At 48.3% G+C, this 14,788-nt stretch overlaps 1 protein-coding gene across 1 annotated transcript in view; it reads left to right on the top strand.

Annotated features, from left to right (window-relative positions):
• The first annotated feature begins 5,101 nt into the window (after positions 1 to 5,101).
• SLC25A20 (solute carrier family 25 member 20) overlaps positions 5,102 to 14,788 on the top strand; it is a 46,122-nt gene continuing 36,435 nt past the window's right edge. The window contains exons 1-2 of the mRNA XM_029050842.2: positions 5,102 to 5,312; positions 14,288 to 14,380. Of these exons, the coding sequence (XP_028906675.1) occupies positions 5,208 to 5,312; positions 14,288 to 14,380 (198 nt within the window). The 5' untranslated portion in view covers positions 5,102 to 5,207. The remainder of the gene's footprint in view (positions 5,313 to 14,287; positions 14,381 to 14,788) is intronic.

Raw genomic sequence — 14,788 nt, 5'->3', positions numbered from 1 at the left:
AACCCAGATCATTCTGTACTTCAGCCTCAGTGCCCTCTGCTGTTTAATACGGGGGAATGGCAACAGCTCCTAATGAATTTCCCTCTCCCCTTGAAGCAGCTTGTATAAACTTTACCACTACCGAAATGAAGAGCCCTTCCCGAAGGATACGCCAGGCAGCTAGACTAGACCATCTCCGACAAATAGTAAGTGCTTAACAAATACGGCAATAATAACAATAATAATAATATTAATGACGATAGAGCCCAAATAAAGTCGTTAAGTTTGGGGTTTTGTACGTGCTATAGATGACCCCTTAGAGTCTCAGGATCTAGCGTGGCTTAGAGGGTAGAGCACGGGCCTGGGAGTCAGAAGGACCTGAGTACTAATCCTGACTCTGCCACTTGTCTGCTTTGTGACCTTGGGCAAGTCACTTCACTTCTCTGGGCCTCAGTTACCTCATCTGTAAAATCGGGATTGAGACTGTGAGCCCCATGTTCATTCAATAGCATTTATTGAGCACTTACTATGTGCAGAGCACTGTACTAAGCGCTTGGAATGAACAAGTCGGCAACAGATAGAGACAGTCCCTGCCGTTTGACGGGCTTACAGTCTAATCGGGGCAGACGGACAGATGAGAACAATGGCAATAAATAGAGTCAAGAGGAAGAACATCTCGTAAAAACAATGGCAACTAAATAGAATCAAGGCAATGTACAATTCATTAACAAAATAAATAGGGTAATGGAAATATATACAGTTGAGCGGACGAGTACAGTGCTGTGGGGATGGGAAGGGAGAGGGGGAGGAGCAGAGGGAAAGGGGGAAAAAGAGGGTTTAGCTGCAGAGAGGTAAAGGGGGGGTGGCAGAGGGAGTAGAGGGAGGAGAGGAGCTCAGTCTGGGAAGGCCTCTTGGAGGAGGTGAGTTTTAAGTAGGGTTTTGAAGAGGGGAAGAGAATCAGTTTGGCGGAGGTGAGGAGGGAGGGCGTTCCAGGACCGCGGGAGGATGTGGCCCGGGGATCGACGGCGGGATAGACGAGACCGAGGGACGGCGAGGAGGTGGGCGGTGGAGGAGCGGAGCGTGCGGGGTGGGTGGTAGAAAGAGAGAAGGGAAGAGAGGTAGGAAGGGGCAAGGTGATGTAGAGCCTTGAAGCCTAGAGTGAGGAGTTTTTGTTTGGAGCGGAGGTTGATAGGCAACCACTGGAGTTGTTTAAGAAGGGGAGTGACATGCCCAGATCGTTTCTGCAGGAAGATGAGCCGGGCAGCGGAGTGAAGAATAGACCGGAGCGGGGCGAGAGAGGAGGAAGAGAGGTCAGAGAGAAGGCTGACACAGTAGTCTAGCCGGGATATAACGAGAGCCCGTAGCGGTAAGGTAGCCGTTTGGGTGGAGAGGAAAGGGCGGATCTTAGCGATATTGTAGAGGTGAAACCGGCAGGTCTCGGTAACGGATAGGATGTGTGGGGTGAACGAGAGAGACAAGTCAAGGATGACACTGAGATTGCGGGCCTGAGAGACGGGAAGGATGGTCGTGCCATCCACGGTGATAGAGAAGTCTGGGAGAGGACCGGGTTTGGGAGGGAAGATGAGGAGCTCAGTCTTGCTCATGTTGAGTTTTAGGTGGCGGGCCGACATCCAGGTGGAGATGTGGGACAGAGACTGTGTCCAACCCCATTTACTTATATCCATCTCAGCACTTAGTACAGTGCCTGGCACATGGTGAGTGCTTAACAAATACCACAATTATTAGTTATTATTATTATCTCTCCTTCTCAATTAGTATAGAGAGAAAAGATATGAGAGACTAGCCATTGTAGTGTCAGTCAGTCCCACTTAAATCTATTTTAAATCCCAGTTTCTTTAGCAAATATGCCCCAATTCACTGTAATGAAAATTGAGAACAGTCTATCCCCTGTATTCTTATGAAAGGAAGTAATAATAATGATAATGGTATTTGTTAAGGGCTTACTATGTGCCAAGCACTGTTCTAAGCGCTGGGGTAGATATAAGGTAATCAGGTTGTCCCACATGGAGCTCACAGTCTTAATCCCCATTTTACAGATGAGGTAACTGAGGCTCAGAGAAATGAAGTGACTTGCCCAAGGTCACACAGCAGACAAGTGGCGGAGCCGGGATTAGAACCCACGTCCTCTGACCCCCAAGCCCGGGCTCTAGCCACTAGGCCATGCTGCTTCTCTGAAGTGAGAGATTGTGTGTCAGAAAACAAAGCTAGGAAAAGGATTATCTCTTTTGCAGTTTTCAGAGTAGGAAACGTGTCTTCTGTATACTCTTTACAGCAATTAGAATGTACGTGTTAAACAATAAACCACGTGCAGAAAATAAGAAATTGTCTTTTTAGCATAGAAATTAGTACCATCAATAATAATTATGGTACTTGGTAAGCGCTTACTCTGTGCCAGGCACAGTCCTAAGCTCTGAGGTTTATATGAGAAAATCAAGTTGGACACGGTCTCTGTTTCTCATGATCCTCACAGTCTAAGTAGGAGGGAGAACAGGCATTGAATGTCCATTTTATAGACGAGAAAACCGAGGCCCAGAGAAGTTAAGTGACTTGCCCAAAGTCACACAGCAGACAAGTGGCAGAGCAGTAATTAGAACCCAGATCCTCTGACTCCCAGCCCCCTGTTATTTCCGCTAAACCACATTGCCTCTCAAGTACTATAAAGTTACACAGCCCAGGAGTTTCAACTCCTGGAGACTCAGATCCAGGCAGAGGAGGACAGTAAAACAGGGTAAACCAGCTTCTCTCTTTGTTCAGTATTTTTCCAGCTTCCAAATTCTTCCACTCTTGCTCTGGCTAGAAAAGGGGGGAGGGCATCTGGGATAAATAATAATAATGATGATGGTATTTGTTAAGTGCTTACTATGTGCCAAGCACTGTTCTAAGCACTGGGGGAGACACAAGGTTATCAGGTTGTCCCACGTGGGACTCACAGTCTTAATCCCCATGTTAGAGATGAGGTGACTGAGGCATAGAGAAGTGAAGTGACTTGCCCCAAGTCACACAGCTGACAAGTGGCAGAAGCGGGATTAGAACCCATGACCTCTGACTCCCAAGCCCATGCTCTTTCCACTAAAAGCTCCCTTCAAGCACTGGGATAGAAATGAAATAATCAGGTTGGACACAGTCCCTGTCCCACATGGGGCTGACATTCTATTGAATCCCCATTATTATTATTACTATTATTATAGTGGTATTTGTTAAATGCCTACTATGTGCCAGACACTAGACTAAGTGCTGGGGTAGATACAAGACAATCAGGTCCCACACGGGGCTCACAGTCTACGTAGGAGGGGGGACAGGTATTGAATCGCTATTTTGCAGATGGGAAAACTGAGGCACAGAGAAGTTAAATGACTTGCCCAAGGCCACACAGCAGGCAAGTGGTGGAGCTGGTATTACCACCAGCACGGCACACTGCAGTTCAGAAAAGAATGGGTATTTTAGGCAGATGCGCACACAGGTAATTTTAAAAAATGATATTTAAGTGCTTACTATGTGCCAGGGCACTGAACTCCGTGTTGCGGTAGATAAAAACTAATCAGGTTGGACACAGTCCGTGTCCCACATGGGGCTCCCAGTCTTAATCCCCATGTTAGAGATGAGGTAGCTGAGGCCCAGAGAAGTGAAGTGACTTGCTCAAGGTCACACACTCAGCAGACAAGTGGCAGAGCAGGGATCAGAACCCAGTTCCTTCTGATGGATTAGCCTGTGCTGTATCCATTAGGTCTTCTTGGAGTAAAAAAGACAGCTAGATAAACCGTAGGGAACAAAAAGGGCTGGTTTGGACACTCCTAACCCATCTTTCAACATCTTTCACACAGACCTTTACACCCAAGTGCTTAGAAATGATACAGGACAGCAGGCCCCAAGCACATCTCCTCCCAGAAGCCTTTCACAACTAGGCCCTCATTTCCTCTTAACCCACTCCCTTTTGCGTCACCCGTGCATTTGGACTTTCACCCTGTATTCCCCCCCTCCCTCAGCCCCACCGCCACGTATGTACATATCTGTAATTCATTTATTTCTATTAATGTCCGTCTCCTCCTCTAGACTGTAAGCTGCTCGTGGGCAGGGCACGTACTCTCCTAAGTGCTTGGTACAGTGGTCTGCACAGAGTAAGCTTGCAATAAATACGATTGAGTCTAAGGGATGAAAAGCCAACATCTCTCTTCACACAGTGACAATCTCTAGGTGTCACATATTGTCCCTTCCTTAGAGCTCGCGTGCAATTAATACGATTGAAGGAGTCCAAGAGGTTCATTCATTCAATCGTATTTACTGAGCGTTTAAGGGTGTGCATAGCACAGTACTAAGTGCTTGGAAAGTACAATTCGACAACAGCTGGAGACAATCCCTACCCCACCATGGGCTCCCAGCCTAGAAGATGGAAAGCCACTTTCTCTCTTCCCACAGTGCCCATCTCTAGGCCTGACATATTGTCCCCTCCTTAGAGCTGGCGGATCCTTGCTCCTGAAAATTCTACACCTGAAAGGGAATGATGAAGAGGGTCATAATTAGAGCAGCGCTCGGCACATAGTAAGCACTTGAGAAGCAGCGTGGCTCAGTGGCAAGAGTCTGGGTTGGGGAGTCAGAGGGCATGGGTTCGAATTCCGCTCTGCCACTTGTCAGCTGTGGGACTGTGGGCAAGTCACTTCACTTCTCGGTGCCTGTTACCTCACCTGTAAAATGGGAACTAAGTGTGAGCCTCACGTGGGGCAACCTGATGACTCTCTATCTACCCCAGCGCTCTGCACATAGCAAGCGCTTAACAAATACCAACTTTTTTTTTTTAAACGAATACCATGATCGTTCTCGGTGCTGCGGCCAGATGAACTTGCACCCCTCGACCTCGGGAAGCTGGCCAGGGAGGAAGTACGGATGGGCCGTCAGCCGCTGATGCGCTGTGCTCTCCCGACCACTCAGTCCAGCGCTCCGCACAGTGCTCCGCGGAACCGTCGAGGAGTGGGGAGCAGTGAGAAGAGAGAGGTTCGCCCCCTGGTGGGCGGGCAGCCCAATTACCAGGGGCGGACCGAGCGCCGCGAGGCAGCTCGCCCTCCCCTTCCCGACATGCTCCTCTCTAGCCGCCCCGCCCCGCGCCGAAACTGGGGCAAAGGTCGGCGGCGCCAGGTCGGCCCGCGGCTGAGGAGCGGGAGGTCGCGGCCGGCGGGAGTTAGCCTCGGGCCCGGAGGCCGGGTGAATCCCGAAAGATGGCCAAGCAGGAGCAGCCCATAAGCCCCTTGAAGAACTTCTTTGCCGGCGGCTTCGGTGGAGTGTGCTTGGTGTTCGTTGGGCACCCCCTAGACACGGTGAAGGTGAGAGGGGCACGGGGGAAGGAAAGCACTGAGGGAGGGACCTGGCGGTGGGTGCCGCAGGGGAAGAGGCGATGGGGCGGGGGGAAAGCAGGGGACCCCCCCCCCCCGCTGCTTGGGGGGAATTCCTGTGGGGAAGGGGCCACCGCGGCCCGGGCCGGGAATTCTCCAGAGGTCGCCGGGAAGGCTTGGAGCCTTGTGTGTAGCATACGCCGGTAGTCGTGGGTTCCCCAGGCGTCAGCGGTGGAGGGGAAGGTCGCCGCCGCCTCGATTTCCCCAGGCTGAATTCAGGCCCAGGGAAGCCAACGGGAGTGATGGAGGTTTGTCGGGTCGACCACTTCTGCCTCCGGCCGGCCCCTTCGTCCACCGACGGTGATGAGCCTTTCCACAGGCTTCCGTAGGCGTCCCGCCCACGTGGGTTTTTAGCTCCTGGCTCAGGATTGTAGCAGGTGTCGAGGCCAGCCGAATGGGAGATTCGACTCACTGCCGTGAGGAGGTGTTTGCCAGAAAGGTGAAAAGTCAACTCCCTTCAGGGAAACCGCTGCATGGAGATCAAGAAGGCCCTTTGATGAGCCCGTGAAAGATTTTCCAAAAGAAGGGAAATGGAGAAGCAGCGTGGGCTAGTGGAAAGAACACAGGCCCGGGAGACGGAGGGCCCGGGTTCTATTCATAGCCCTGCCACTCACCTGTCGAGTGACCTTGGGCAAGTCACTGTACATCTCTGGGGCCTTAGTTGCCTCATATGTAAGATGGGGATTAAGTACTCATTCTCCATCTTCCTTCGATTGCAAGCCCCACATGGGACAAGGGACTGTGTCCAACACGATCATCTCATGTCGCCCCAGTGGTTACTAAAGCACATAGTAAGCGCTTAATAAATACCACAAGTTATTGTTACTCTAAGTGAATTTTAAGGAGGGTCTTTGAAGAGGGCAAGGAGAAACCCGGGTAGATGCTGGTAGTTTCTTTCCAGCACACCTGAAAGGATGGATGAATGAAAAGGGACTCAGGATGGCAGAAAGAAAATGTGTTTTAGAAGGACAGGGCCTTAGAGAAGAGGCTTACGTAGGTATGGCCAGGAGAAACTGATACTATACTGCAGAGACTTGAAAGACAATTCTTTCAATAGAATAGAGAGCCAGGGAACTATTTTTATAGTGACTTTTTGTTCGATCAGTCGTATTTATCGAGCACTTGGTGGGTGCAGAGAGTACACTATAACAAATTCCCTGCCCACAGTGAGCTTACAATTTAGAGGGGGAGACAGACAGTAATATAAATTATGAATATATACACAAGTGCCCAGGGTGGGGGTGAAGAAAGGGAGCAAGTCAATGTGACACAGAAGGGCATGGAAAAGGAGGAAATGAGGGTCTAGTCTGGGAAGGCCTCCGGGAGGAGATGCGCCTTCAATAAGACTTTGAAGGTGGGGAGGGTAATCGTCTGACAGATATGAAGAGGGTGGGCAAGAGGTCGGAAGCGAGATGTTGGTGAGTAGGTTGACATTAGAGGAGCGAAGTTTGAGGACTGGGTTCTAAAAGGAAAGTAATGAGGTGAGGTAGGAGAGGGCAAGGTGATTGAATGCTTTAAAGCCGATGGTAAAGGGTTTGTTTGACGTGGAGGTGGATGGGCAACCCCTGGAGATTCTCGAGGAGTGGAGTAACGGACTGAACATTTCTGTAGAAAAATGATCCGGGCAGCAGAATGAAGTATGGACTGGAGTAGGGAGAGCCAGGAGTCATGGAGGTCAGCAAGGAGGCTGGTACAGTAATCAAAGCAGGATAGGATAAGTGCTTGGATCAATATGGTAGCAGTTTAGATGGAGGGGAGAGAGTGGATTTTAGCGATGTTGTGAAGGTCGAGATGACGGGATTTAGTGACAGATTGAATATGTGGGTTGAATGAGAGAGATAAGTGAAGGATAATGCCAAGGTTACAGACTTGTGAGACAGGAAGGGATGGTGGTGCTCTGTACAGCAGTGGGAAAGTTGAGGGGGAGGGAGGACAGGGTTTGGCTGGGAAGATAAGCAGTTCTGTTTTGTTGTTACATTTCGTGGGGAGGATTGGAGTTGGAAGGTCAAAAGCTTAGGGAGTAAATAAAAGATCGCAGATTTCATGAGAAGACCTGACCAGAGCATAGACTAGGGTGAAAGGGAAATGAGGGCTTTTGGGCTGTGGAGGGAGACATAATAATGTTAATAATTATGGTCTTTGTTAAGCGCTTACTATGTGCCAAGCGCTGTGCTAAGTGCTGGGGTAGATCCAAGGTAATCAGGTTGTCCCACGTGGGGCTCACAGTCTTCATCCCCATTTTATAGATGAGGTAACTGAGGCACAGAGAAGTTAGGTGGCTTGCCCGACGTCACACAGAAGACAAGCGGCCGACCCGGGGTTAGAACCCACGTCCTCTGACTCCCAAGGGTTTGGTGATTGTTTAGAGATAGTGGGAGGCGATCTCTGAAGCTGTTGGAGAAGTGGGGAAGGCAGAGGCAAACAGCCCGCTAAAAGTTCTGCCTTCCCGTGTTGAGAAAATTTTGCTGCTCTGGGAACCCAAAAATGTATGTGCATGGTCTTTTTTCTGTTGAGCTACATAAAACTTGGCCTGCCCCACCCCTTCCCATGGATCTGAGCCTTTTCTGGCCTTCTAACCCCTGCTCCGGCTTTCCCCTTATTACCTAGCCGCTCCCTTTCCCTCCCTCCCTCCCCCCCAAATTATTCTATATCTCTTCTTTTAACTTTTGTTTATTTTTCCTACAGCCACTACGTGATGGACTTAGTCTCTACTGAACATGGCGGCCTCCGCTTTCCAGGGCTGGAACCAGGAAGGGGACAGCATGTGGAAGGCATACGGCTGCAGAGGATGGGGAGGAAAGGAGGGATGAGGGAGAGCCTTAGACCCTCTCCCCCATCCTTGTCATTCATTCAGTCATATTTATTGAGCGCCTACTGTGTGCGGAGTACTGAACTAAGTGCTTCTCCTTCACTCCTTTCTCCCTTTTCCTCTGCCCCTACTTGCTCTCCCCCCTCATTCTGCCCTAGTCCACTGACTTGGCAGGCTAGGAAGGCAGGGACCGCCAGGTGCAGAAGGGGTTTGGTTGGTAGAAGTGATGCCGACAGCAGGAACAAGGTCTGTTGCGTGGAAGTGGTAGGCGGGGGAAAAAAGTTACAAGACCAGAATAATTGGGGCATGGGAACGGAGGGCTAAGAAGGAGCGGGCGGTGCTACTTCTCTGGTAAGCTCATAAAAGTGAACACCTCATCAGTCATCAGTTCCAGAGCAAGCCATTTCAATTGGGCAATCAATAATGATAGCTATACAGGTGATGATGATCTTTATTAAGCATTTACTCTGTGCCAAGCACTGTCCTAAGAGCTGAGGTAGGTTGGGCACATCTGTTCCACATGGAGCTCACAGCCTAAGAGGGAGGGAGAAAAGGTATTTTGTCCCCAGATGAGTCACCTGAGAACTTCACAAAGAAGTTAAGTGATACGGCCAAGGTCACACAGAAGGCAAACGTGTGTGAGTCTGGGTCTTCTGACTTGCAGTTCAGTGCTCTTTCCGTTAGGATGTGCTGAGGACCTGCTGTGTGCAGAGCATTGTACTGAGCACCTGGAAGGGTACGATAGAATTAGCAGACATGATTCTTGCCCAAAAGGAGCATACAGTCTAGCGAGAGACGTGGAACTGTCCAGGTGCAAGTGATAGTGAAGAAATGCCACCTTTGGTGGCTTCTCCAATGCAGAAATGTAGTTTGAAATGGCTCCCGACCCTCTCCGTTTTTAATAATAATGGTGGTATTTGTTAAGCGCTTACTATGTGCCGAGCACTGTTCTAAGCACTGGAGTAGATACAGGGTAATCAGGTTGTCCCACGTGAGGCTCACAGTCTTAATCCCCATTTTTACAGTTGAGGTAACTGAGACACAGAGAAGTTAAGTTACTTGCCCAAAGTCACGCAGCTGACAAGTGGCGGAGCTGGGATTAAAACCCATGACCTCTGACTCCTCTTTTCCACTGAGCCACGCTGCTTCCCTAAAAACAAAAAACCTCTGACTAGGTTAATGAACTAACTAGGCTTCTCACGTGATATTTGTAGGGAGAACGAGCACCTTTTTGTCCTCAGTTATCGAGTCTGTTTGTCATACTTTCTTTGTCTCGCTAATTCTGTGTTAGTGAAGATAAAGAATATGAAGGGAGACTGACGGTGTTCTTTAGCTCGATTTTCGTTGACGGCAGCGGCAACCTAAAGATTGCACTAACTTCATCCACTCTTATCTTTGTTGCTAGGCTTGAAATACCAGGTCGCTGCTGGCAATTCAACTTCTGCCCAGAGACAGCCCAGGTGGATCTGGAGATGGCATCCTTTGACACGTGCCTTAATCTTCGATTGTGCAAAAGGGCACTATCTCCATTGCTTGCGATATACCCTTGCTTGCCAATTGACCTGCTGACAGCAGGAAGAGACTGAAAATTTTCAAGTTTCTGCTTATTATCAAATATTTATTTAGCACCAACATAAGCAAGGGTTCTGAACAGGACAGCATTTTAGGCCCACTGGACTTAGGTGCCCAAATTGTACAGGCTTAAAAGATTCACAAAGCAGAGGAGAGGAATGAGTGCATTAAGAGGAATGAAGGGTATTGATTCTGTTTGTTTCCAGGATAGACTTGTTGGGAGAAGTGAGTCTTAAAGAGGGATTCAGGAAGGGAACTTCCTACTAGCTTCTCAGTAGAAAGTTGCTTCTGTCTCATATAGTGACGTGGAAGAATGTCTAGAATTGAGAGCGAAAAATAGGTAAGGTGACAGTCTTCCCACCCTCCTTTAAGATCGTCACAAGGGCTTTCAGGGGTTTAATGAGTTTCTGCTAGTGCATTATTAGAATTAACTTGTGCAACAGTGTTACTTCCCTTCAAAGCTTACTTTTAATTTGGGACTAAATGTAATATAAATTGTCCTGAGGCAGAGACCACATTTAATACATGGTGATTAATTACACACTGAAAATTCCCCCATATTTAGAATGTGTCTGAAGCAGTTGGTCTGGTTAGGGAACTACGAAGCTTGAGAGAAATTCTTTTGTTCAAGTTGAGCATTTTTACAATGACAATATTTAAATGGTAGCTCAAAGCAATTCTGTTTTGTGGCACTAGATGAACCTGCCAATATAAATGTTTGGCTTCTGGGATCCTGACTGATCTCGGGAAGTTGTTTCCTTGCAGTCAACTTGAGACACTTATTTGTGACTGTGGTTTTTGGTTTTTTTAAATTATGGCCTTAAATCACCCCTGTAAATAAGTACCCCCAATTTTACCTGCCCAAAAGATATTTGTCCGGGCAGCATTCTACCTAGAGACCTATGAGGAGTAAAATAAATGCCATCAATTTACTAAGTGTCAAGCATTTTTCTGAAAGCTGGATTAGATAGAAGCTAATCAGATTGGACACAGTCCCAGTCACAGTTTAATCCCCCATTTACAGATGAGGTAACTGAACCACGGAGAAGTGAAGTGACTCATCCGAGGTCACGCAGCAGACAGGTGGCGGAGCCGGGATTAGAACTCAGGTCCTTCTGACTCCCAGGCCTGTGCTCGATCCACTAGGTCTTGCTGCTTCGCTATTTGCCTGACCTCAATTGTTGATCACCCTGGATCTGGATGATTGATTAGGTTAGCCTAAAAAGACCTCCAAAATGAAGGGGAGAGCTTAGGTACTGAGCCTCACCAGCTAACTACATCGATTAACCTAATAGTTTGATCCTTCACTTCCCTCTTCCTCTAGAGATGTAGGAAATCATTCCCCCAAACCCGCTCAGGCCTACAGTGGTTTGCCTCCTATCTTTCCTTTGGAAGCCAAATCAATCCCCCATCTTTGGCTGTGGAGTTTGTCTCAAGCAGTCAGTCTGCATTTACTGAGTGCTTATTGTGTGCAGAGCACTAACTAAGCACTTGAGAGAGTACAGTGTAGCAATAAACAGACACATTCCCTGCATGTAACGAGCTTACAATCTAGAGCACCCAAACAACCTTTGTCTATGGCTCTTCTCCCTGGGCCTTGGTGACCCCTCCTATGAATTGAACTATTGTCCACATGCAAATGATACACAAATCTACCGTTCTAAGCGCTGGAGTAGATAGAAGGTCATCAGGTTGTCCCACGTGGGGCTCACAGTTGTAATCCCCATTTTATAGATGAGGGAACTGAAGCATAGGGAAGTGAAGTGACTTGCCCAAGGTCCCACAGCAAACAAGTGGCGGAGTCGGGATTAGAACCCACATCCTCCGACTCCCAAGCCCGTGCTCTTTCCACTAAACTACGCTGCTTTTTCAACACTCTGCCCCTTCTAAACATATCAGACAGACCTGCTCATCTTCCTTCCCTGTTCCTTTCCCTGGGCTCAGCTTCTCCAACATCACCATAATCACCAGCTTACTGGACACGAAATCTCAGAGCTCTTCCTTCTCCCCCTTCCATCAGCAGCAGGATTCATTTAGCACCTGTTCAGTTCATTCATTCAATCGTATTTATTGTGCACTTAGTGAGAGCACTGTATTAGTCACTAGGGAACAATAGAAGAGATGGAATTAACCCAGACAGTGTCGTCAAGGAGGTTACGGTCTAATAGGGAAGATGAGGACACGAACTGAATTGTGGGAGTCCTTCAAGGCTCAGTTCTGGGTCCTCTTTTATTCTTCATCTGCATCCACTCCCTTGGAGAACTCACTTTACTCCCATAGCATCGACTACTACCTTTACATGGCTGATTCCAGAATCTCTGTCTCCAGCCCCGACCTCTCTCCTTCTCTGCACTCGTATTTTCTCCTGCCTTCTGGACATCTCTACTCGGATGTTCCGCTGACACCTCAAACGTAACATGTCCAAAACCTCATTTTCCCAAACTCGGTCCTCCCCTTGACTTTCTCATCACTGTAGACAGCACCGCCATCCTCCCTGTCTGATAAGCCCCAAACCATGGCATTTTCCTCCACTCATCTCTTTGATTCAACCCACATATTCAAACTGTCACCAAATCCTGCTGGTTCTTCCTTCATAACACCACTAAAACCTGCCCTTTCTCCTCCATCCAAAATGGCTATTATGCTGATCCAAGTACTTATCGTATCCCTTGACTACTGCTTCAGTCTCCTTGTTGACCCCTTGGCTCTTCTCTCACCTCATTCCAGGCCTTACTTCAATCTGCTGCCTGGATTACTGTTCTAAACAAAAGTTCAGTCCACATTCCCCCACTCCTCAAAAACCTCCAGTGGTGGCCCATTCACTTCTGCATCAAACAGAAACTCCTTAGCATCGGCTTTAAAGTAGTCAGTTAGTTCACCCCTTCCTAGCTTACCTCGCTGATTTCGTACTATAACCCAGCCTGCATGCTCTGCTCGTCCAACGCCAACCTACTCACTGTACCTCGATCACATCTATCTCGCCACCGACCCCTCACCCACATCTTCCCTTTGACCTGGAACTCTCTCCCCTTCCATATACGCTGGGCCACCGCTCTCCCCACCTTCAAAGACTTATTAAAGCCACACCTCCTCCAAGAGGTCTTCCCTGACTCAGGCCTCATTTCCCATATTCCCTCTCCCTTCTGAATCGCCTACGCACTTGGATCTGTATCCTTTAAACACTTGTTATTCATCCCACCCTCAGTCCCGCAGCACTTTTTAGTGCCTATTTTCCCATTTAGATTGTAAGCTCCTTTTGGGCAGGGAATGTGACTACCAACTCTGGTGCATTGTGCTCTCCCAAATGCTTAGTATAGTGCTTTGCACACATAAGTGCACAATAAATACGATTGAATGAGTGGCTTCTTATTGCACGATAGATAATAATGATGGTATTTATTAAGTGCTCAGTATATGGCAGGCACTGTACTAAGTGCTGGGGTTGGTTTGGACACAGTCCCTGTCCCATGTGGGGCTCACAGTCTTCACCCCCATTTTATAGATGTAACCGAGGCCCAGAGAAGTAAAGTGACTTGCCCAAGGTCACACAGACAAGTGGGGGAGCCAAGATTAGAACCCATGACCTTCTGACTCCCAGGCCTGTTCTCTGTCCACTGGCCATGCTGCTTCACAGTCCTCCCTTTTCGAAGCTCCTCCTGCTACATTCACTCCACTGCCACCTCCGCCGGCTCTTTTCAGCCAAGGCCTCAGCCCTGCCAGGACTGGACAAGGCCCTTCGTCTCATTTCTCTTAAAAATCTGACCCATTCCTTATTAGCACTGCAAGATGTTTAATGCCTACTGAAACGTCCAATTCAGCGTAGTTTTCTTCTCTAATCACAGCCAAAGTAAAACGCAGGCAGAAGCAGAAGAGCACAGCTGAAAGAGGAGAGGCAGCTTCGGTAAAACTCTCGCTTTTAGGTTGCGTCCAAGACCAGCGACTCCCTCGGCTTACGCGGAAACAAAGGCAGGAGTAGAGTAGCTATTTTGCTTCCCAAAAAGATTTCCACAAATAGTTTCTTTTGATCATTTGAGTACAGTTAATTCTCACTTATGCACAGAAATGGTCCAGGGAGTAACATGAATCAGAAATAATAATGATGATGATATCTGTTAAGCGCTTACTACATGCCAGGCGCTGTATGAAGCACAGGGTGGATAGAAGTAGATCAGGTTGGACACAGTCTCTGTCCCACATGGAGCTCGCAGTCTCAGTCTCCATTTTCCAGATGAGGTAACTGAGGAGTGAAGTGAGTCACCTAAGGTCACACAGCAGACAAGTGGCGGATCTGGGATTAGAACTCATGACTTTCTGACTCCCAGGCCCGTGCTCTATCCATTACACCATGCTGCTCCTCAATAAGTGAAATATATAAATACCAAAAGCATTGTTTTAACCTAACGATTTTTTTTTTTACCTCCTAAAGCATTTTTGAACAGAGTTACAAATGAGTAAGTAGTGTGTGGAACTGAACCATCAGCCCGTGGATTACCGAGAGCTGACTGTGTTTTTAACACTTGCGTAGGTTCGACTCCAGACCCAGCCGAAGCCTCAGCCAGGACAGCTTCCTCTTTTTAATGGTACCTTTGACTGTTTTAAGAAGACTTTGGTTAAAGAGGTATGTTTGTGGCTATTGTCTCCTCAACCGTCACCTAGGGTAGGATGGTGCGACCTATTTAGATTGGGGGATTGTGTCATGATCAGGAGAGGAGGTGGGGGCTGATCCTCTGTGCCTGACTCACCTCTGGAAAGGGAGGGAACAGGGTATATGGGGTGGCACTGGGTTAAAGGGGCTGGGAGAGAGAAGGGATGGAGCCTGAAGGGTGGAGGGTAGGAGAAGAGAGTAAGCTCTTTGTGGGTAGGGAGTGTTTCTACCGACTCTCTTGTATTCTCGTGAGTACTTAATACAGTGCTCTGCTCCCAGTAAGGGCTCAGTAACTACCGTTGATTGATCGATCGATTGAGAGTAGGAGTGATGCTATTAAGCACTTACTGCTTGCAGAGCCCTCTATCAAGTGCTGGAAAA

This window comes from Ornithorhynchus anatinus, chromosome X1, assembly GCF_004115215.2.
Source record: "Ornithorhynchus anatinus isolate Pmale09 chromosome X1, mOrnAna1.pri.v4, whole genome shotgun sequence".
Lineage (NCBI taxonomy): Eukaryota > Metazoa > Chordata > Mammalia > Monotremata > Ornithorhynchidae > Ornithorhynchus > Ornithorhynchus anatinus.
This window is presented reverse-complemented; position numbering and strand designations above follow the sequence as displayed.